The following is a 24,323-nucleotide window of genomic DNA, read 5'->3' on the forward strand; positions in this document are numbered from 1 at the left end:
CGTCAAGTCCTCACTATCCACAGTCCAATGGACTAGTGGAAAAATCGGTCCAGACAGTGAAAAGACTGATGTACAAGGCAAAAGACAGTGGAACTGACTTCTACCAAAGCATGCTTGTATACCGCACAACGCCGCTCGAGTGTGGTATGTCACCAGCCCAACTCCTGATGGGACGTCGGCTAAGGTCAAACCTACCCATCCCGGAGAACCTCCTGAAAACAAAAGAGGGGGAGAAAGTGAGGAAGTTCAAAGAGCAACAGAAAGAAAAGCAAAAGTACTACTATGACAGAGGAACACAAAACCTACCTGAACTCCACACTGGTGACCAAGTAAGGTTGAAAGACAAAACAAACACATGGACTCAGAAGGGAACTGTCCTGAGTGAAGTTCAACCAAGATCATACACCATTCAGACAGATGAGGGTGCTGTTCTGAGAAGAAATCGTCGAGATCTTCTCATGGGACCAGCCACAGCAGGTCAAGAGACTGATACTGGTGAACAACCTGATCACACAGCTGAGAACCAATCATCTGAGGCAACAACTCAGATTCAAGGACAATCAATCCTCAAGACACGTGAAGCCTCCTGAGAGACTCATTGAGCAAATTTAAGGACTATTGTTAAAGAAGGAAGTAATGTTATCTTATTCTTTCTTCAAGTTCTAGTGTATTGACATATTTCATGTGAACACACAAAGCAAGGGTAAAAAACCTTGATCATGATAATGATAATGTAAGTTCATTAAATGTTGTTAGTTAAAAGTAAAATACTTTTGTTTTAAGAAAGGGAGATGTAATGATATCAGCAAATAGTGATGATATTTGTCTGTGTTTGATTACTTATGCCTTACAGCGTATTTGTCTGTGTTTTTGATTACTTGTGCCTGACCAGCAGAGGTCATGTGAGAGACAAGCAGTCCAGAAGGAGTTTTACTTTCAGTTTCATTCTAGATGCATCACAGCATAGTGTGTTCTGTAAAAAGCTGTAGAAAGTCTTGAACAAGACTTTAGATTAAACAGCATTCTCTTTCAGAAATGAGTCTTTATTGAACCCAAAAAGAAAACAAAACAGTGTGCAAATAGTTCCAGGCTGCCATTTCTCGGTACGGTGGTCCCGGGCCAAAACTTGTTGACCTATCTGGAAGGTTCTAGTTGGCCTTTCATTCATGCCTTGAAATTGCCGGTTCTCCATGTCCCTTCTGATGTTTGGCTTGATCAAATCCAGCTGGCATCTTAGGCTTCTATTGAAGAACATCATGGCGGGAGTTTGGTTTGTAACCATATGTGTTGCATTCCTGTATGCAAACAAGAAGTTATCTACCTTATGCTGAAGTTTTATGTCTTCATTACCCATGGCCTTTATGGCCTTCTTGAAGATCTGGACAAACCTTTCAGCCAATCCATTGGTGGCGGGATGGTATGGGGCGGACGTGTAGTGCTTAACCCCATTGTTTTTTTAAGAACTTCCTGAATTCTTCGGACACAAATTGCGGTCCATTATCAGAACAGATCTGTTCAGGCAGCCCATTCCTGGCGAATATGGTCCTTAATACTGTGATGGTTTTTTCCGTGGTGGTGAAGGACATCTTTATTACCTCCGGCCACTTGGAGTGTGCATCAACCGCGATTAAGAACATGGAGTCCATAAATGGACCAGCAAAGTCGATGTGTACCCTTTGCCATGGAGATGAGGGCCACTCCCATGGATGTAGAGGGGCTTGTGGTGGAGCGTTTTGGACCTTCTGGCATCCTAGACAGCCCTTGGTCATTTCTTCGATGTCTCCATCGATACCTGGCCACCATACAATCGCCCTGGCTACGTTCTTCATTTTCACTCCACCCAGATGCCCCTCGTGAAGCTCCTTTAGCACTTTATCCTGGAGTTTGGGTGGAATCACCACTCTGGATCCACACATCAAGGTTCCTCGGCACACTGACAGCTGTTCTCTTCTTTGCGAGAATGCTGGCAACAGTGGTTCGCCATGTGCTGGCCATCCATTCACTGTTAAATCGTAGACTCGTGAGAGAGTCGGGTCATTTCTCGTTTCCCTTTCAATGGCAGAATTTGTTACTGGTAGACATTCCACTATGGTTGAGTGGAACATCTCCACTGGGTCTATTGTAGGTGCCTCTTCTACCGTTGGCAACGGTAGGCGCGATAAACCGTCAGCATTCCCATGCTGTTTTGATCCTTTGTATTCTATGTCATATTGGTGTGCCCCTAGGAAAAGGGACCACCTCTGTAGCCTTTGCGCTGTCATAATGGGAACACCCTTTTTAGGGTTGAATATGGAGACGAGGGGTTGATGGTCAGTCAACAAGGTAAATTTTAGTCTGTGTAGGTAATGGTTGAATTTCTTCACTCCCCATACCAGGCTGAGTGCTTCCCTGTCGATCTGGGCATAGTTACGCTCAGCTGAGTTCAATGAGCGTGACGCAAAAGCTATCGGCCGTTCTGAGCCATCAGGGAATCTATGTGATAATACCGCTCCTACGCCGTAAGGGGATGCATCGCACGCCAGTCTGATTGGCAGTGATGGGTTGTAATGAGCCAAAACTTCCTTGGACATGATCAAGCCTTTACATTTGTGGAAGGCACGTTTACAGTCCTCGCTCCATTCCCAAATTACTCCCGTTTGTAGCAGTTCGTTAAGAGGGTGCAGAACAGTTGACAAGTTCAGTAAAAATTTATGGTAGTAATTTATCAATCCCAGGAACGACCTTAATTGTGAGACATTTTCAGGTGCTGGTGCTTTTATGACTGCTTCAATTTTCTCAGGGGACTTATGCAACCCTTCTTCATTAATTATGTGGCCACAATATGATATTTGTTTCTGGAAAAATTCGCACTTGAGGCGGTTTGCTCGTAGGCCCCGTTCTCTCAGCCTAGTGAGTACCTTCTCCAAATTGGCAAGGTGTTCGTTGTCGTTTTCTCCTGTTACAAGGATGTCGTCTAGGTAGCATGGAGTCCCAGGAATCCCTTGCAGGACTTGTTCCATAGCTCTTTGCCAGATAGCTGGAGCTGATGCTATTCTGAAAACCAGTCAATTGTACTGGTACAGGCCTTTGTGTGTGTTTATTGTGAGATACTTTTTAGAGGCCTCCTCAACCTCCATCTGTAGATATGCCTGTGCCAAGTCAATTTTGGTGAAACGTTTCCCTCCGGATAGTGAGGCGAAAATATCTTCTATCCTCGGAAGAGGATGCTGTACCGTGTGAAGGACTGGGTTTACAGTCACCTTGAAGTCCCCACAGATGCGAATTTTTCTCTGTTCTTCAGATTTATCATTATTCAACGTTTTCTTCATGACTGGGACGATGGGTGTTGCCCACTCGCTCCAATCTATCTTGGATAACACGCCTGTCTTTTCCAAATTCTCCAGCTCTGCCTTGACTGCTGGACGAATTGCGTATGGCACCGGCCTTGCCTTAAAAAACTTGGGAATTGCCGCATCTTCCACCTTTATTGAGGTGGTGACGCCTTTCAAGGTTCCTAGTTCCTGTTGGAACACTTCTTTGGCGTTGGCCAAGATGTCTTTTAATCGTTCAGGTATGATGTCATCATCATTTTTTTTCTTACTGGTCACCGTCAGTGCCTGAATGGAGTGCCAGTCCAAATGTATCTTTCTGATCCATTCATGTCCCAACAGCGGTGGACCACCATCTTGCAGAACGTATAAATACAACTTCTGTATTTCCTTGCCATTGTATACAACAGGCACCTTTATTTTCCCTTTGGGGTATACTTTCTGCCCCGTATATGTTTTCAAGATAATGGATGTGTCTTTCAAAGGTATATGCGGAAATAGCCGCTCGTAATCCCGTCTACTTATGACGGTCAGAGCTGATCCTGTATCTAGCTCCATTTTAACTGGGGACCCCGCTATCGTGAGGGTAACCCAAATGGTCTGGTAATCTTCTTTGGCAATTACATTATGTAATTTGAGAGAGCTTAGTCTCTTTTTTCCGGAGTCGCTATCGCTCTTCTGGTCTTCGGAGCTACTGTCCGTCATCATTTGTACCTTTCTGTACTTTTCTTTATTGATTTTTTTTCTGTCAGTGGATTTTTTGTTTCCAGATCGGCATACACGTGTAATGTGTCCCATCTTTCCGCATTGCCTGCATGCTTTGTCCTTGAACCAGCAGCCCCTCTCGTCATGGGTGGATCTGCCGCAGCGATAACATCTCTCTCAACCCCGTGTCATTTCATGGGTGCCGAAGTCCTGTGGCTTTTGCTGTATCTTTGCAGCTCCTCTTGCTGCTGCTTCGTATGATACAGCCACACTGAAAGCCTTGTCCAGTGTCAAATCTTTCTCAGAAAGTAGCTTTTTTTGTGTTCCTTCACTTAGGAGACCGCAGACGAATTTGTCTCGTAGAGAATCTGCCAGTCCTGTCCCGAATTGGCAGTGTAGGGTATCAACAATCTCCTTAAAATTCTTGTCCATCGGTTTGGCTGGAGTGATTAAGTTTCGTAACAGCCCGTATGTCCTTGCGCCCATTAGATTTAGAAGTACCGATGCCTTTTTATCATCTTTTATTTCATTCGCTGTGCAATATTTCTCCACTCTTTCCACATATGTGGTCCAATTCTCTATATTGTTATCGAAAGCATTAATATTGCCAGCCTTAGGCATCTTGGGGGGGAAAATGGCGCCTCCCGCGCTTTCCCGCCGCTGCTGCTGCTGACAACGCTGTTTTCCGCGGTTTTTATTTACAGGTGGAGACTCGTTCCCGCCGGACTCTCTGGGACTTTTCCCTCCGGACTCTCTGGGACTTTTCCCTCCCTCTGCTTGTCCGAACGCCGACCTGCTTTGCAGCGCCGGCCGTTTCCCGAGTGCTCCCCCCCTCTGTCTGTGTTTGCCTTCGCTGCTCGGCCCCGCTGCAGAGCCAGCCGATGGAGCCCCAGCCCGCCGCCCAGGAAGGATTATTGCAGTACCTGCCACCAGCTCGGCTAGCTGGTGAAACCACAGTTTTTTTTTTGTTTTTTTTCTTGCTTTTCTTTGACTTTCGTCTGAGGAATCGATCTTCTTGAGATGCTGCCGAATTGCAGCGAAGTCCGTTTCCACTTCGTCGCCACTGTTGTATCCGTGTGTTAATAGAGACACGGAAGGCAGGAGTAGGTTTCACAGGTGTTTACTGAACAAAGTCTGGAGGGGAACTAACTGATACAACACAATATACAGGCTTATATAGCCCGAGTGGCCATTACCGGCATTACAGTACACAGGGGCTCTTAAAGGCACATACAGTACAATTGGCATCTATTTGGCATTGTTTCAGAGTAGCTTTTAAGCAGTCCTTCAATCTCCTCTGCTGATCACTGTGAAAATAGACATTCATAATGGGAACAACTTGTTCAAGATAAAGCATAGTGAAAAACCATCCATGAAGACAGTTCCTACTATGAGGCCTGTCGCATTACTGATGGTGAATGTAAACACCAGCTGAAGAAGTCTGATTTGAAAAACCAAGATTCCCAACATGGTGTCACTCATTCCAAGCAAAAATAGGTTTCATCGATCATCAAAGAACTCACTGCAAAAAAATGAGATGATAATTCTGGCTGTCTTCTTCGATGTCGAAGGATGAACGATGATTGAAATAGGGCAATTTTAACAATAGTACAAAACGATTAAGTGCTTTAATTCTCAGTTCATTGTACTTTTTTACATCACTGATTTTGCTATCAAACCTGTGGAGATTTTAACTGTTCCAGATTGCATTTGGGAGCCATATTATCATCATCATCTTAGGCGGTTCCTTGGAGCCGAGGATGACTTGCTTCCCCATTAAAAATGAGTTCTCAGGTGACTGATGAGTCCAATGCGCACCTACAGTCTCTGTCACAGGTGGGACAGATGGTGGTTGAAGGGGCAGGTGGGTGGGGTGCTTGGGTTGACGTGCGCTGCTTGCACTTGGCTTCCGCTTGCTCCCGGCGAAGAGACTCGAGGTGTTCGGCGCCTTCCCGGATGCTTCTCCTCCACTTTGTGCGGTCGTGGGCCAGGGATTCCCAGGTGTTGGTGGGGATGTTACACTTTTTCACGGAGGCTTTGAGGGTGTCCATGAAGTGTTTCCTCTGCTCACCTGGGGTTCTCTTGCCGTGTCGGAGCTCCGAGTAGAGCGCTTGTTTTGGGAGTCTCGTATCGGGCATGCGGACGATGTGACCAGTCCATCGGAGCTGATCGAGCGTGGCCAAAGCTTCGATGCTGGGGATGTTGGTCTGAGCGAGAACACTGATGTTGGTGCGCTTATCCTGCCAATGGATTTGCAGGATCTTGCGGAGGCAGCGTTGGTGGTACCTCTCCAGTGCTTTGAGGTGCCTGCTGTACATGGTCCATGTCTCTGAGGCATACAGGAGGGCAGGTATCACTACTGCTCTGTAGACCATGAGCTTGGTGCCAGGTTTGAGGTCCTGGTTTTCAAACACTCTCTTCCTCAGGTGACCGAAGGCTGCACTGGCACACTGAAGGCGGTGTTGGACTTCGTCATCAACGTCTGCCCTTGTTGACAGTAGGCTCCCGAGGTATGGAAAGTGGTCCACGTTATCCAAGGCCTTGTTGTGGATTTTGATAACGGGGAGGGCAGGTTGGTAGAGGACCTTTGTCTTACGGATGTTTAGTGTAAGGCCCATGCTCTCGTACGCTTCGGTGAAGGTGTTGACAATGGTTTGGAGTTCGACCGAGTGTGCGCAGACGCAAGCGTCGTCTGCATAGTGTAATTTGTCAACAGAGGATGGGAAAACCTTGGATCTGGACTGGAGGCGATGGAGGTTGAACAGTTTCCTGTTAGTTCTGTAAATTAGCTCCACTCCAGCGGGGAGCTTACTGAGGGTGAGATGGAGCATTGCAGCAAGGAAGATCGAGAAGAGCGTTGGTACGATGACACAGCCTTGCTTGATCCCGGTCCGTATGTGAATCGGATCTGTGGTGAAACCGTTGCTCAGGATCACGGTTTGCATGTCATCGTGAAGCAGGCAGAGGATGGTAACAAACTTTTGAGGGCAGTCGAATTTGAGGAGGACACTCCATAATCCCTCACGGTTGACAGTGTCAAAGGCCTTTGTGAGGTCAAAGGCGGCGGTTGGTGCTGTTCCCTGCATTTCTCTTGTAATTGACGCGCAGTGAAGATCATGTCCATTGTGCCCCTTCGTGGGCGGAATCCGCATTGTGACTCTGGGAGGAGCTCTTCAGCCACTGGAAGGCGGCGATTGAGGAGGGTTCTTGCGATGATGACAAAATATTCAAATACATTTGTGTAAATCAAACTTAAAGATTAAATTGTTTGGAGAGAAATGATCTGTGCATATTCAGTTAATCAGGCATTGTGCACATAGGAAATAATGGAAAAACAATTGCAATTTCAAATTCTTATGGAAATAAGTAGGAGTTACCATACTTTAGATTACCATTGATCCACATCTAAATGTTATACTCCTACCTCTGATGATTCACCTCCTCCATGAAAACTGAGACAAAATCATTATTTAGTCTTTTTGCCATACTCTCACTCTCCACTACAAGTTTGCCTCCGTCAACTCTCAGTAGCCCTATCTCAACTATCCTCATTACTAAAGCAAGCTTTTTTATTGGATTTAATTTACATTTGTCCTGGCTTTTTTGCTACCTTTTAAGTTCTAAATACTTTTTTAATCGTTATTTCAAATCTGATCTCATCTCCCTATTCATTTATTGGACCTCATGGTTCGACACACCCTTTTTCCTTACTAGAATATACTTGATTTGTAACCTTTTCATCTTCTGTTTAAATATTTCCCATTAATGATCAAAGTTTCTATCTGACAACTTTCCCTTCCATATAATCTGGATGAGGTGCCTTTTTTATTCTCACTATAATTCCTGCCCCCAATAAACTACACTTGTCCTCAACATTTTTGTAATCTCTTCTGTTCATACTCTGAACATAATTATACTGTGATCACTGACTCCCCAACAACCCCCTACATTTAGTTTGTCTACTTGCTCACCCTCATTATCCAGAACCAGATGAAGTAGTGGTTCCTATCTTTGTGGGAGTAGCAACATATTGACTGAAAAAATAGTCCTGAACACTTCAAAAAACATCCTTTGCTCACCACCATCATTTTCCACATCCCAGTCTACTTTTGGATAATTAAAATCTGCTACAGTTATAACTACTGTTAATACATAACTCTCAAATTTCTTCCTCAATTTCCTTTCCACTATTTGACAGTCTATAATATACTCCGGGTAAGATGACCAACAGCTTGCTACTCACTAGCTCACTCCCAAGGGATTCTGTTTGGACACTTTCAAATTTAAATCCTTACATCTAATGATTTGATATTGTCTTGAATTAATACCATTCCTCCCCTTCTTCCTTCCATATCCCTTTTGATGTTTTATATCCATGAATATTTAATTGTCAATCTTGATGCAGTTGCAACTATGTTCCAGCTACTTTAATTATGTTATGGTTTTCTATTTTAATAAATGATTCTAGTTCCCCAATGTTGTTTCTTATACGCTGTGCCTTGATATACATACATTTTAGTTTGAAATCCCATAGTTTGGGAATTTTTTCCTATCCCGCATCCTATTTTTTTTCTCATTGTATTGTCTGGTCTGTTTAAACTCTTTGAACCTTTCTACATTATTAACTATATACCTGGAGCTTCCTTTCTATTCCATCCTGCCTACTCCCTTACTTTTCCGCTCCCCCACAGCTCTGCAAGAGCAATACTAGTCCCCGCTCTGTTTGGATGTATGCTGCTCCATTGGTACACCTCACTCCTGCCCAGAACTGGTCCCAATGTCCAGCAATTTGAACCCTTCAATCAGACTCCAAATCTGTAGCCATGCATTTACCTTCCCTAATCTGGTCATTCTGTACAGTACATTCGGCACTGGTAAAATTTGATTTCACTCCTTTGAGGTTCTTCTTAATCTACTTCCTAACTCATGGAACTCATTTAGCAAGACCTGAATCCTATTCTTTAAATTGTTGGTTCTGACATGAACCACAATTTCTTGCTGAAGCCTCTCTTTCTCCAAGAGCTTCTGCACCAACTCTATTATGTTCCTTACCCTGGCACCAGGGAGCCAATTCACCATTTGGGCAAGATAGTAAAAGGCTGCTAGCTGGGGCATTACCTCACCTGTCAAAGGTATGGGCAAGTTATATCTGTCCTTCACTCCCAGAGACCTGGCTCGGCACTACATGGAACGCCCGAGACCTGCAGCCTCGGCTCCAATCTCAGCCCAAGGCCAGGGGCAGATTAATGCACGGGCCTATGGGACCCGTGCCTAGGGGTTTCAGCTAAATCTGGGGCCCCACCAAGGGGAAGATTTACTTAAGTATATTATTACTTATGCAGTGTGTAAACATTCTATCGGCCTATTTCTACACCTTTGTGTGTTAATGGATGGGGGAGGGGAGGGGAGGCGTGCAGTGGGTGCGGAGGGGCCCCACATGTTTTTGGTGCCCGTAACCTCAAGAATTCTTGAACTGACTGCCCAAGACTTGTTCTTTGGAAATAGGGGCTTTGTTGAGGGCTTGGGTAGAGGCAAAATGAATCCTGAGACAGGTAATGTGTCATGTACATTACAGTATTATATCTGCTTCTTAGGCAGTCCCTCGGAACCGAGGATGACTTGCTTCCACATTAAAAATGAGTTCTCAGGTGACTGATGAGTCCAATGCAGGACCTACAGTCTCTGTCACAGGTGGGACAGACGGTGGTTGAAGGGGCGGGTGGGTGGGGTGCTTGGGTTGACGTGCGCTCCTTGCGCTTGGCTTCCACTTGCTCCCGCCGAAGAGACTCGAGCTGCTCGGCGCCTTCCCGGATGCTTCTCCTCCACTTTGTGCAGTCTTGGGCCAGGGATTCCCAGGTGTCAGTGGGGATGTTGCACTTTTTCAAGGAGGCTTTCTTTGAGGGTGTCCTTGAAGCGTTTCCTCTGCCCACCTGGGGCTCTCTTGCTGCGTCGGAGCTCCGAGTAGAGCGCTTGTTTTGGGAGCCAAAACAAGTATTATATACTGTATTGAGCGAAAGAGAGACAAGACCATATAAAAATTGAGTGCTCCCCTGTCAACCCTGCAGAATTATATCCCACTGTACCTAGGGATGTTTTACTATGTTAGAGGTGTTATAAATGTAAGTTGTTGTGCATCAGTCTTTGAGAGAGGAGCGGAAACTGAAAATAAAAATCTGAGGTACAAGGTCTGAGAAATGAACATCTGCTGAATGTTTAGCCCAATATAAAACTCCTCTAAATATAACGTTTCGTGGAGAACACAGCTTTAAAAGCACGCCACTGGTGTAGATCTATTTATGTTTGATCCCAATGTTCATTTGCAGGTGATTGGCCTATATTTAAGCTTACTTAGCTTATTAAGTTGAACCTTTTTTTGCGGTCATTATATTTTACACGAGTAAACATGATGCACATAAAGAGTGTACGACATAGCACGATATTATTTCAATATAAATTTAGTAATAATTCGAAAACAAATTTGAAATGCACCCTGACCCGACTTTTCAAATGCAATGAAACTTTCTCGGTGAAGGTACAATCGCTGACAACTCGAGGGCAAAGCAATTACATGGTTAAAAAAAGGCGGATTAATTTCAATCGCTCATCTGGCGCAGAGCTTTCTCTAAATGATTAGAGATAAAACCTATTACTGGTATTAAGGTGACGTCTTGCAGTCTCGGATTTTCTCCAGTGGATTCTGAAAGAGCCAGCTCCCTTGCTGGGGAAAGGACCGCCAACGTTAGCTTTAAACACGGACTATTTTTTCTAATTTTTCCCTCTGGCTTGGCAGATTGGAGAGCACAGAGTTTCCATAGGGTCCCTGTGTCAGTTGTAGATTTGCCTTTAGGGTGGTCAGTATGGAGGGACACAAGGTTGAGTTAATCTCAGGCGGACTGTCTCCTGCCCTTTCTGCGCCCATGCACAAATCTTTCTGATTTAACCAAAACCAATCTTCAAATTCGACGGATTCGACTTTAGAGTCACAGAAAATGACCATTCTGAAAGTCAAATTCAACCTACAGAAACGGGTCAAGTTAGCGCAGGGGCTATGGCTCCTTAACTGGTTCTGTGTATTGGCAGGAATCATTATCTTTGGAATGGGTTTGTTCCTTAAGATCGAGCTCAGGAAACGAAGCGAGGTGATGGACAATGAAGAGAGCCACCTGGTGCCCAATTCCCTGATCCTGGTGGGTATCCTAGCCTGCGCCATCAACTGCTTTGGAGGCAAGTTTTGCTATGACTCCCTCGATCCGGCTAAATACGCCCGATGGAAATCTTTCCTCAAGTTGTACCTGGCCGCCTGTTTGTTTTTCACTTTCCTGACCTTCATCACCGTGGTGTTGTGTTTTCTGATGAAGTTTTATCTGGACGACACTCTGGCCAAAGGGCTGAAGAACGGCATGAAATACTACCGAGACACCGACACTCCAGGCAGGTGCTTCATGAAGAAAACCATCGACCAGCTTCAGATCGACTTTCACTGCTGTGGAAACAACAACTTCCGCGACTGGTTTGAAATCCAGTGGATCAGCAACAGATACCTGGACTTCAGCTCCAAGGAGGTGAAAGAGTAAGTAGAGCAGGAAAACCACGGGGGGAATTAAGATGAGTGTTATTGAACGGTGCGGGTAGGAGATGTCTTACTCTCAGCCTTAACTCGTGAATTTTTTGGGGGGAGTTTTATCACTAAGAAATGGGGATATAAAACGCATTGGCCACTGTCTTTCCGCGCTAGTTGAATTTTGAGCCCGAAACACTCAGCGGCCTACCTTCTCTTCCCTACAGCCGCGTTAAGAGCAATGTTGATGGCAAGTACCTGGTGGACGGGGTCCCATTCAGTTGCTGCAATCCGGGTTCCCCTCGACCCTGCATCCAGCAGCAGATCACCAACAATTCAGCTCATTACAGCTACGAATTCCAGACCGAAGAGCTGAACCTGTGGACAGGGGGTTGCAAGCAAGCACTACTCAACTATTACGCGAACATGATGCAGTCTATGGGAGCCCTGGTCTTATTCGATTGGGTACTAGAGGTAAGAGGGCCAATAATTAACACAAGCTAAAAAAAATACTAGAAACGGGTTGTAAACCTTACAAGAAAGAATGTTCTTGTCAAATGACTCTTGTATTAAACGGTAAAAGTTTTTACTTAGCTGCTAAGGTGTCTACCAGGCAACAAATAGGGCATAGTTATTGTATATCTTTGATTAGAAGGGCATAGTTATTGTATATCTTTGATTAATAATGTTAACACCCGATGATATATCCGGGAAATTCTTGTACTTTTTGAGGCTGCCCTCGATGTAATGCACAGGCTTTGTTGGAGAGTGTTTGCAAGGGCACTGGAGGCAGGATTGTGTGTACTTTAACAGCAGGCAGAAGTGCAATCTTCTGTGAGGAGGAGCCTTTCTAAAAGGTAGAAAAATCAAGATGAGTGAATGGATCTTGATATTTTGGATTCTGCCTTTCCATTCTGCAGAGTAACCAATGACTTCAGCTCCTCCTCTGTATATGGCTCTCTGATCAGAACATCGAAAAAAAAATCAGAGTTCCTCAGATTCAGCACAGATTTTAAACACATATTTCCAGTTTAAGAACAAAAACAAGCTTCTTGTTCTGCTGAGTATGTAGGCAGTCTCCAAGTTTGATCAGTTTAGAACTTACAACGTTTTACATGTTGATTTAATAGTTTAAACAAGAATTACTTACTTGTTACATTCATTGTATACAATCGCACTGTATCCACAGGATTATATTTACTGTAATGCAGACGACAGCACTAAGAGTTGTGCATTACCTATGCAGCAACAAGTCCAGAGTCACACTTTGAAGCTTAGTTGGTGTTGTTTCTCTGTGGCTATGTTAATGAATTGTTGATAGTTTTGTTTTAGTTCTCTATTTTTGCACTAAAGTGAGTTTGCACCGTAAAGGGCAAACATGTTTGAAGTTAAACATGTGTTTGCTGAAACAGTGGTGTCAAGTGGAGTTATCTGTGGAGTATATGCAGTATTTATGCTCAGCTGTCTCCGTACTGTGACAGTGTAGTGGATTGCTGACGCAATGTAATTTTGGGACAGAGTGAATTCCAGATCCGAAAGTCCCTAAACATCCTATATATTAATCAGTATTTTAACAAACTACTTCATTAATGTAATCAGGTAAATTATTAGATTTTCTGTGTAGTTGTGCTTGGGGGGAGTGATTTTATTATTTAGATTACAAAAAAGGAGTTATATATACATATCTTCTACCATTTGAAAACAACAGGTATAGGAATATGTTTATAAAAATAATCTAAAACAGAACAAGTTGGGTTTATCCTGCCTTGTCACTACAAGCAAGCGCTGAGATGTAGTATTAAAATAAGTCTTGACCCAGTATTCTTCAGACAATTTGTCTTTAATTGTCATTATAGGTTCAAGCTTTTGTAACCTTTAAGGGGGGGGTTAGCCTTGGCTCAGCAGCAGCTCTTGCCTCGGAGTCAAAAGATCATGGGTTCAATTTCCACTCCGGAGACTTGAGCACCTAATCTAGCCGGATACTTCAGTGCAGCACCGAGGAAGTGCGGCACTGTCAAAGGTGCCATCTTTCAGATGAGACGTTAAACCAAGGTCTGCATCCAAAGGTGGACATAAAAGATCCTGTGCCAATGCCAATGCTGATAGAAGAGCAGAGGAGCTTTCCTGACCAATCCCTCAACCAACATTAAAACAGATTATCTGGTAATTTCTCATTTAGTGTTTGTGGGACCTTGCTGTGTGCAAATTAGCCGCCATGTTTCCCTACATTACTACAAACAGTGACTACAATTCAAATTTAAAAATTCCTTTATTGGCTGTAAAGTGCTTTTGGGACATTCACTGGTCAGGAAAAGGTGCTATATAAATGCAAATCTTTCTTTTCCATTACATTGGCTGTAAAGTGGATATCTGAGGTTGTAAAAAGTGCAATATAAATGCATAGAAACATAGAAGATAGGAGCAGGAGTAGGCCATTCGGCCCCTCGAGCCTGCTCCACCATTTAATGAGATCATGGCTGATCATCCAAATTCAGTACCCTGTCCCTGCTTTCTCCCCATATCCCTTGATTCCTTTAGCCTTAAAAAATATATCTAACTCCTTCTTGAATATATTTAATGAATTGGCCTCAACTGCCTTCTGTGATAGAGAATTCCACAGGTTCACCACTCTCTGGGTGAAGAAATTCCTCCTCATTTCTGTCCTAAATGGCTTACCCCTTATCCTTAGACTGTGACCCCTGGTTCTGTTCACCCCCACCATCGGGAACATCCTTCCTGCATCTAGTCTGTCTAGTCTTGTTAGAATTTTATAAGTTTCAATGAGACCCCCTCATTCTTCTAAACTCCAGCGAGTATGAGCCTAATCGACCCAATCTCTCTTCATACATCATTCCTGCCATCCCAGGTATCAGTCTGGTGAATCTTCACTGCATTCCCTTCATGGCAAGAACATCTTTCCTCAGATAAGGCAAACAAAACTGCACACAATACTCAAGGTGTGGTCCCACCAAGGCCCTGTACAACTGCAGCAAGACATCCTTGCTCCTGTACTTGAATCTTCTCGCTATGAAGGCCAACATACCATTTGCCTTCTTAACCACCTGCTGCACTTGCATGCTTACCTTCAGCGACTGGTGCACAAGGACACCCAGGACTCGTTGCACTTCCCCTTTTCCCAATCTATTGCCGTTCAGATAATAATCTGTCTTCCTGTTTTTGCCACCGAAGTGGATAACCTCGCATTTCTCCACATTATACTGCATCTGCCCAATCACCCAACCTGTCCAAATCATCGAGTTTCTCTGCATCCTCCTCACAGCACACACGCCCACCCAGCTTTGTGTCATCTGCAAACCTGGAGATATTACATCTAGTTCCCTCATCTAGATCATTTATATATATTGTGAATAGCTGGGGTCCTAGCACCCATCCCTGCGGTACCCAACTAGTCACTGCCTACCACTCGGAAAAAGACCCGTTTATTCCAACTCTTTGCTTCCTGTCTGCCAACCACTTCTCTATCCAAGTCAGTACCTTACCCCCAGTCCCATGTGCTTTAACTTTACACGCTAATCTCTTATGCGGGACCTTATCGAAAGACTTCTGAAAGCCCAAATACACCACATCCACTGGTTCTCCCTTATCTATTCTACCAGTTACATCCTCAAAAAATTCCAGTAGATTAGTCAAGCACGATTTACCTTTTGTAAATCCATGTTGACTTTGTCCGATCCCGTCACTGTTTTCCAAGTGCTCCATTACATCTTTTATAATGGACTCTAGCATTTTCCCCACTACCGGTCAGGCTTACCGGTCTATAATTCCGTGTTTTCTCTCTACCACCTTTTTAAAATAGTGAGGTTACATTAGCTACCCTCCAATCCATGGGAACTGTTCCAGAGTCTATAGAATTTTGGAAGATGACCAGCAATGCATCTACTATTTCTAGGGCCACTTCCTTAAGTACCCTAGGATGTAGATTATCAGACCCTGGGGATTTATCAGCCTTCAATCCCATCAATTTCCCTAACACCATTTCCCTACAAATACTGATTTCATTCAGTTCCTACCTCTTATCTCTGTTCCCCGACATCTCGGGGAGGTTATTTGCGTTCTTTGTGAAGACAGAACCAAAGTATGTATTTAAGTGGTCTGCCATTTCTTTGTTCCCCATTATAAATGCAAGTCTTTCTTTTATTATATCCTGTGTTTATTCTCCCTTGAAGGATTCAGCATGTGTTCAGTGAGAATCCACATCTACAAACTCAGTTCCCAATGTGTGTGTGTGGGGAGAGAGGAGGGAGAATCATGTTTAAATGAGACTCGAGAGGCCTCACTGTTGAACATCTAGTTTATAAAATTGATTTTGTAGATACTGGGACCAGCTCTCCATAAAGACCTTGCACTAAATGAACTAACTCTAACTAATAGGTAGAGTTCCGTTCAGTAGATCAACCTGGCGAAATGGCAAGGAGGAGGAAACACAGACAGAATAATCATACATGAACTCTGGATGGAACTGGTTTGATGGGCCAAATGGTCTTTTCTCGCTTGAGACTTATGAATATCAGACAATTTAAACAAAACAAACTGTTTTCACAATTACAAGCAGTGAGATATATTTACATTGTGTGCGTACATTTTTGGCTTGTTTTCTCATTCCACACACTATAGCATTGCCCTGAGATCCAGCTCATCCTCAATTTAAAAAATCCAGTCTAGAGATAACTTTCTTACCTTACCTTCTCACCCCAGATCAGATGATACCATGACTGCCAGTGTTCACACTCCAGGAGAATCCCAAAATCAAATCCAAGTCAAAATTCTCCAACCAAAAAGGTCAACCAGTTTTTTAAATTCATTCAGCAGATATGGGCATCATTAGCAAGGCCATCATTGATTGCCCATCCCTAATTGCTCTCGAGAAGGTGGTGGTGAGCTACCTTCTTGAACCACTGCAGTCATTGTGGTGAAGGTACTCCCATGGTGCTGTTAAGAAGGGAGTTCCAGGAGTTTGACCCAGCGACGATGAAGGAACGGCAATATATTCCATGTCAGGATGGTGTGTGACTTGGAGGGGATGGTGTTCCCATGCGCCTGCTGCCATTGTCCTTCTAGGTGGTAAAAGTCACGCATTTGAAAGGATCTTGGTGAGTTGCAGCAGTGCATCTTGTAAATGGTACATACTGCAGTTAAGCAATATATTCTCGTGAGTTGCCCTATAATCCTAAATGTTATACAAGAGATACTTATCATGGTCACTTAGTCTTTGTTACATGTGTCAGCCGTGGTAACACTCTCATCTGAGTCAGAATGTTGTGGGGTCAAGTGCCACTCCACAGACTTAAGCATAAATGTTGGCCGACACTCCCGTGCACTACTGAGAAAGTGCTGCACTTTCGGAGGTGCCAACTTTCAGATAAGCTGTTAAACTGAAGCTCCATCTGCCTCCTCAGGTGGACATAAAAGATCCCATAGTACTATATCGAAGAAGAGCATGGTAGTTCTCCCTGATGCCCTGGACAACATCTAGCCCTTAACTAGAACCACTAAAACAGATTTTCTGGTCTTTATCTCATTGTTGTTTATGGGACCTCACGGTGTGCAAAGTGTCTGTCGCGTTTCCTACATTACAACAGTGACTACACTTCTAAAAGTACTTAATTAGCTGTAAAGCACTTTGGGACATCCTGAGGTCATAAAAGACACTATATAAATGCAAGTCTTTCTCTGCTTTGTGCTTCAGAACTGCTAATTAGGAACAGCCTCGGATTAAGTATTTTGTACATAATTTTTGCCTTACATAACATCATGAATAGGAACAATGGTAACCTGAGAGTGTCATGATGTCTTAATGGAACTTGAAGGGTTGGGGTGGGGGGGGGGGGGGGGGGGGGGGGGGTAGAAAACGGTGGTGTGTAGTAGGAGGAAGGAAAAATTCTTAACCAAAACGTCAGTGCCAAGACTGACTCTAACCAATCATTCAATCCAGTTATAATGGATAAATTAAGTACATTAGTAAGTGTACAAATATTAACTCTTATAATATTAAACGATTATGGAACAATTTACTAGAATACACTTATCCTTCAAAAGGCCTGGACATGAATTCTACGCTTCAGTCGTACAAAGTTTCTTTAACTGAATGTCCAGGTGGTGAAATGATGGGTTGCACATACAGTATATTCTTTACCTATTTCAGAGCTTGAATATTTCTCCTTGGGGAGACCATGGTGGGTCAGGAGTTTAATCTAGAATTTGAAAAACTCTGGAGTTACAGCTGCGTTGAGATGCATTATAAATGGGGTTCAGATAATGTCATAAACTAAGACAGAAACAGAAACTACTGGGTTCAGGGAGGTTGGCACCAAAGCAACCTAAATTCATGTAGTTATACTGTTGCCTTGTTCCAGTGTCCGTGTTGGCCTTTTGGAGGCTGGTTCGGGGGCAGACCTGCAAAATCACATTGAGACATAAATGTATGTGGTGGAGGGGTCAGGAAATTTTACGCTTATCCAGTTGAATCCATTAGTGCGATTGTTCCAAAACAACGACACTGGCACTCTGAACAGCCTCTATGTGTTTTGCCAACCAGTGGAAGAGATAATTGTTCCAACAGGTCGGGTAACCCATTAAAAAAAAAAGGCTCAAGACCCACGTGCCAGCAATCAGTGGTGCAAGACAAAAAGATGAAACTTCAATTGGTTAATAAAATTGGGCCTGTTTTTTGGTCAGCTGGGATTCCAACAAGCATGGAAACCCATCACCATGCTTAGGCATCTGCAACCAAGTTACTGACCAACTCACAATGGCAGAGTTTTTTTTGCACAATATGGAATGCACACTCACCAGACCGCCTTCAGCTAAATCCAGAGAACGTAGGAAAAGATTAGTAAGAGTCAAAAACTTAAGGACCCCCAAATGTGCTCAGGGGTACTGCTAGTGTTGATCTCTCTTAAAACATTCAGCATGCCAAAGAGTATTTGGAAGTTTCCTGCTGCATGCCCAGCCAGGACTACCCCGTTAGAGCATTGACTTGCAGGATTACCCAGAGCCAGGTGAGAATTCCAACGCTCTGACAGGTCTTCCCCACCAGGCTGCCCCGTCAATCATCAACAGTGCCCAGAATTACTAGGGACTTGCTTGGCTCAGGTATCAGAATACAGAATTCCACTCTGCCACCAGCAGGCATGTCAGCTTGGAACTAACAAAACCGCAGAGCAGAGCTTACCCAAGGAGGATAGTCACTCGTTGGCCATTAGACAAATGACAATGAGGTGACGATGCGAGTTAATTAATTTCAAAAGCGAAACCGGTTTTCAATTTGCAACAATTATAATTTGCAATGTGCATTGGCAGAGTACTTTCTATTAATAAACTGATTTGTATACTTGAATAATGTCTTTCCTGTGTGTGGATACTAGTCGTTTGAGTTTATTTACCGGTAAACTGGCTCTATATTCTTCACCTATACTTCAGGTGGCTGTGATGGCTGGGATACAATATTTGCACACGGCCCTGGAAAGCATTGCAAACCCTGAGGATCCCGAGTGCGAGAGCGAGGGTTGGTTAATGGAGAAAGGCCTGAAGGAAACATTTAAATCTATGCTGGAAAGCATTAAAGAGCTGGGTAAGTTCAATCAGGTAGCTACAGCTGAAGAGGGGAAAAAGGAAGAGGGCACGACTGTCGCCACAGTCAGCTGAAGAGATTGAGAAACAACTCGGGACGGGGAAAAAACAATTTGGACTCAGAAGGAAATGAAAATTGAATAAATGTACAATACAAAGCCAGATAAATAATTCCCTTCCTTGTATAATATATAAAGCACGTACGCTAACAAGGACTTTATTCTCCTGTATTTTGTATTCAAATGTAACACCTGGATTGTCAACTTAAAATTATGTTAAACTCATTCTGACAATTTATGCACTATGCGGTCAACAGCAGTCTTCTTCCATGCTTTGTACTATATAAAAAGTGGTAAATATAACCATTGTATTGCGTTTGAATCTGGAAATGAGGATTTGTGACAAAGGTACTTATTTAAAATACTCCTGCCATCATTAATGTAGCTCAAATGCTATGTGAAGTTATATAGTATATATGCTGTTACAAAATAGGGCTCAATATTAAAAGCATCTTCGAAGAAAAAAGGACATTTTTCCATTAAATGAAGATTGTCCATTAATATTTTATGTACTTCATCAACTTTACCGTAGAAATCCAAAACAAAATCAAGTAAATGTGAAAAATCAACTTAGAACTAGAATGTTCTCTATTCAAAGCAGGGCTGCCATTAAAACAAAACAACATGGATGGGAAATCTATGAAGGTTGGCTCAGATTTCAGAAAACATACAACTTAAGCAGAGTCAATACTTTTCTGAAATCTGCTCCCACATGAATATGAGGAAATCCCTGCCTGACCTGTAGGCAAGTTTATCAACATTTTTTTTTTCAGCTGTTCAGTTGATAGGAGATGCCGTTAATATATAACAAATTGACTACATCACAAATACTCACGTGTACAAGCAAAGTAATTTTTCATGATTTTGTACGGCAAATATCTGTATTCACATCCAATGGAAACTAAACCGTGGTACGGTTTGTTAATTAAATGTGATTTTTTTTTATAAATAGCTTTGCTGTTGCTGCCAACATTTGAGTTGTATTTAGGATAGACTCTAAATGTATTTAAATTGCCTACAAGATAGTAGCTGAAAAATTTCTGTGTAGTATTTCGATTCAGGCAGTCTGAAATCTTTTTGAAGATGTAATGGAATTTCGAACGGTTTCAAAGGAAGTCTCATAAACCAAAGTCTTTCACAATTACTTGAAATGTTTCTCTGTTAGCAGTTTGAGATGCAACGGACCACAGCAGCTTCAAGGATAAAAGTCCTAAGTATGTTTAATACCAGTTTATAGGATTAACTTTTGTAATTCTTTTCAAAGGAAAAACAAACTAATTCATCATGACATCTAAATTGACACAAAAATGTGATAAACATAAAAAGAGAGGATAAACATTGTCCCATATGCTGTCACATACAATTCTCTCAAATAAAATATTCTGTAGAAAGTGGACATAGATAGGAGTATTAAAACCTATTCTTCCCTTTACCATTTCCCACAACTCCATCCTATACTAGCTACAACTACTTGCACTTGAAGTATCTTGAAGATAATAAAACATCTCAAGACACTTCACAATGAAACAAATGGAACAGTGATGGAAGAATCAATCAGCAGTGAAAAGGATACATTCTGAGCAGACTTTCAAAGGCAAAGAGCGAAACAGTAAAGCAAAGAGGTTTAGTGAGGAAGTTCCAGTTGGGCACCTAGATGTCTGAAAGCTCTGCCAACAAGTGAGGGCTGTTAGGAGGGGGGTGGGGATACACAGCAGGCCAGAGGACTGCAGAGCACAGGCTGTAAGAAGTTGTAGTAGTAGTGTGGGGCAAGGCCACGGAGGGATTGGTAAAAGCGCACTAGGATTTTGAATTCAGTGAAACAGGAAGCCATTGGAAGTGGACAGGACAGCAGTGATAGTCGAGCAGAACTTATTGTGGGCAGCAGAATTCTGTACAGGTTGGAGTTTGTGTAGCAATGAGCTTTGGATGCTGGGAAAGAAGGTTGAGTCTTGAGGTAACAAAAGTGTGGATAAGGGTTTCAGTAGGGGAAAGTCTTAAAGATGGATGGATATATCCTCAATTAGAAGGTTGGGACAGTCCAGGCCACGAATATCTTTATAATTACAATTGATGTTGCCCCTCAATCAACTCAGCAACAGGCATGGATTGACCACTGTGAATGCTCCTCCTCGCATCTTCAGATGTTCCTTCCAATAGCAGAGAACTCATCCTTATGGTGAGGCCCCAGTGCAAAGGTCAACTGATACCAGCTACAAAGATTTATCTTGATTTCCAGGACATGAGTCAAGCATTTTAGTATTGCTTCTACACTTTTCCCAATTTCTGTTTCATGATGTTGAATGCTTGACTGGATATTCACAATAATGAACAGGGAGTTGTATTTTATTGAAATAGTAATTCGCAGTGACATATTTTAAGAGGGTTTGAAAAGCTAAGTGTTAAAACACAATCCTTCTTCAATAAAAAACATACACCAAATTATTACAATAGCTCTTGATTTGGGAACTTACTTCCCTAACATTTATTGATGTCTGCACATGACTATAAATTCACTTCTAGTGAAAGTCTTGCACTCAAGATCCATAAACAGGGGCTGTTCTAATAAGTCAGATGAAATTAAGCTTTCAGAGAGGCTTGTTCCTAACCCTTCAGCACTTTTCTTTTAAAGTAAATGGCTAATTCTCATTACATTTGTGTTGCAGAAGTGTTTTCTCATGACATTACATGAGAGGTCAGTATGCGCTACTAATTTTACAGCACAGAAAAGGTAGACATCATTGAATAAGTGAGTGTGAATGGAGGACAAGACAGCTACAAACTTGTATTTGAACACTGGCTCCTAATTTGAAGATAAAGAAAGACATCTATTAATGTAGCATTTGATCACGTTGTCAAAACATCTCAATTTTAAATGCAGTGATGGTTAGTGCATGGGCAAACTTGGCCTACATACCAAGAGTGTAGTAAATAAACTTTAGATTAAATAGCTAGAGTGGGTTAAATGTTGAGAGGGCCTGACCATGAATATTAAATAGGCAGCTAGCTCCAGCAGAGATTTAAGAGGTAATGATATTTCATGGGCTCTCTCTGTTTGGCCCAGACTGAAGATCAACTCCCACCGAGAACTGTGGCATAATTCCTGCTCTAAAATGGAGACAAAACTAAAAGAACAATATACCAAGAACAAAGAACAAATTAATTTATTCTAACTCTAGATTTTGCATATGTAATTCACAACAAATCATTTAAAAAATGCAACTGAAAGTAATGCATATATTTTGCAAGCTGCAAACACTCACAGTATTTGAACAATCATTTCTTTCCATTGGTGAGAATAATCTGCACTTAACAGCTGTTATAGTTCATTGTGAAATCAACTTTTCTAAATAGCATTGTGTCATCAGAAAATAGATGCTTTTTGTGGTGTTAACAGCTCTTTAAAAAAAATTTTTTAACATTTATCCTGGCCCCAAATTCATAATAAAATATTTCTATATTACTTGTAGAGCAGTGACGTATCATTAAACACCAACAAAAAAAAGGGTTGGGGGGGGGGGGGGGGGGGAGAAACACCAGAGAATACTGTAAACAGAAGACTGTTTTTTACTTCTATCTGGAAATCCAGTAATAACTCATGAAGAGTTTATGTGGCTGGGCGTATTCATGGCAATACAAAGGCAACACACTCTCAACAGGTTTCCATTAATTGTTGGGGGGGGGAAATGAACTTAGCCTGTCGTGCTTTCAATGGGAGAACAAAGCATCAATGTGATCTGCCTCTGCAACTTTCACCCAATAAATTGAGAGTTCCATGATCTATTTTTTCTTGTAAGATAAAGGAACAATTCTAACATTTACTGAAATAACATTTTTCATCATTGTGTATACCATAGCCTGAGACAGAGTTGTGCAGGCTTTGCAAGATTACAAAGGACCTCTCCAGTTGGTCCTTTTGTCCAGGATCAATCCTCTTAATCAATAACTGGTTAATAGAACACTGATATCCATTCAGTATCTTTCATGTATCTGCTTAACTCAACAAAAAGCCACTAATCTTTAAACAACAGCTTTCTTTTCCACTTTTCTGTATTTCTGTTGTGAAAATACTAGCCAGAGAATGCTGTATAGAAGTACTGTACTATGAGTGAATAGAAGATATATGAATTTAACAAAAACTACTGTGGTTATTTCATCTCACCAAAGGAACACACATGAAAACAAAAAGACTGAACAGGGAAGCTATGCAAGTCCCTAAAGCTTTTCTCCTCTAAATAGCTTTAAAAAAAAAAATGCCGTTTCAAATTTCCCTCAAGAGAGTTCATGCTCAGGAACTCCATGGGAGTGATGGCCCTGCTATACTTTGTCTGAATGGCCTTTTTTTTTTGTCTGAACCTGATCCTGAGTGTTACAGTAGATTATTCAATCATTGGCACAATCACAGCCAAACCTTACCCTATCCCCATGGGCATCCACATGTACCTCTGCCGAGGTTAATAGATGAAGATCATGTGAGAACACCCTGATCCGTTTTCCCTTCTGTAGCCCAAGAAATTGAGGTCAATTGCAGCTCTTGTCCTGCTCCAGTTGAGATTAGCTAACTCAGCACAGCCCAGGAATCAAAACTCAAACCGTTTTAGCATGAATGACTCAGTGCCACACACCGTGTATTTTACACATTGGAAGGATTGTTCAAAATCACATTTGATCAGATAAATCAAACTGTATTTGCACTAAACGCCAAAGTGGCTAAATTTTTAGTGCCTCTTACCTGTCAATAGTGCAAGTTTATGTATCCAATTGAGAAAAATATTTGGAAAGGGCAAGGTCAATACCTCCAAATACTCAAAACATGGATCTTATAATGTAGATCATTAAATATCAGTGAAAGTTAATACAAAGGATGGATGAAGTGGTGAATTGATTTTTTTTTAAACTAGCTGATAACATTTCTTTCTACACAAGATGTTTTATTAATGACAAAATACAAACTATGCTTATTACAAACTGTAATTAGAAAAATACATGTCGGGTATTTTATTAATGCCACAGAATTTTCATTTACTTTCTGTACCCTTTCTGTAATGTCCTCAAATGTTACTCCAAGGTGGAGTAAATAGGATTAAAGGCTAATAAGATAATCAT

General features: G+C 42.3%; 1 protein-coding gene across 1 annotated transcript; it reads left to right on the top strand.

The window, feature by feature from the left end:
• The first annotated feature begins 10,401 nt into the window (after positions 1 to 10,401).
• prph2a (peripherin 2a (retinal degeneration, slow)) lies at positions 10,402 to 24,323 on the top strand. Its single transcript, XM_085980800.1, has 3 exons — positions 10,402 to 11,583; positions 11,799 to 12,045; positions 19,012 to 24,323. The coding sequence occupies exons 1-3, from the start codon at positions 11,003 to 11,005 to the stop codon at positions 19,234 to 19,236; spliced, it is 1,053 nt and encodes a 350-aa protein (XP_085836926.1). The 5' UTR covers positions 10,402 to 11,002; the 3' UTR covers positions 19,237 to 24,323.

This window comes from Somniosus microcephalus, chromosome 3 (assembly GCF_052327205.1).
Source record: "Somniosus microcephalus isolate GS21.2 chromosome 3, FLI_Smic_1.0, whole genome shotgun sequence".
Lineage (NCBI taxonomy): Eukaryota > Metazoa > Chordata > Chondrichthyes > Squaliformes > Somniosidae > Somniosus > Somniosus microcephalus.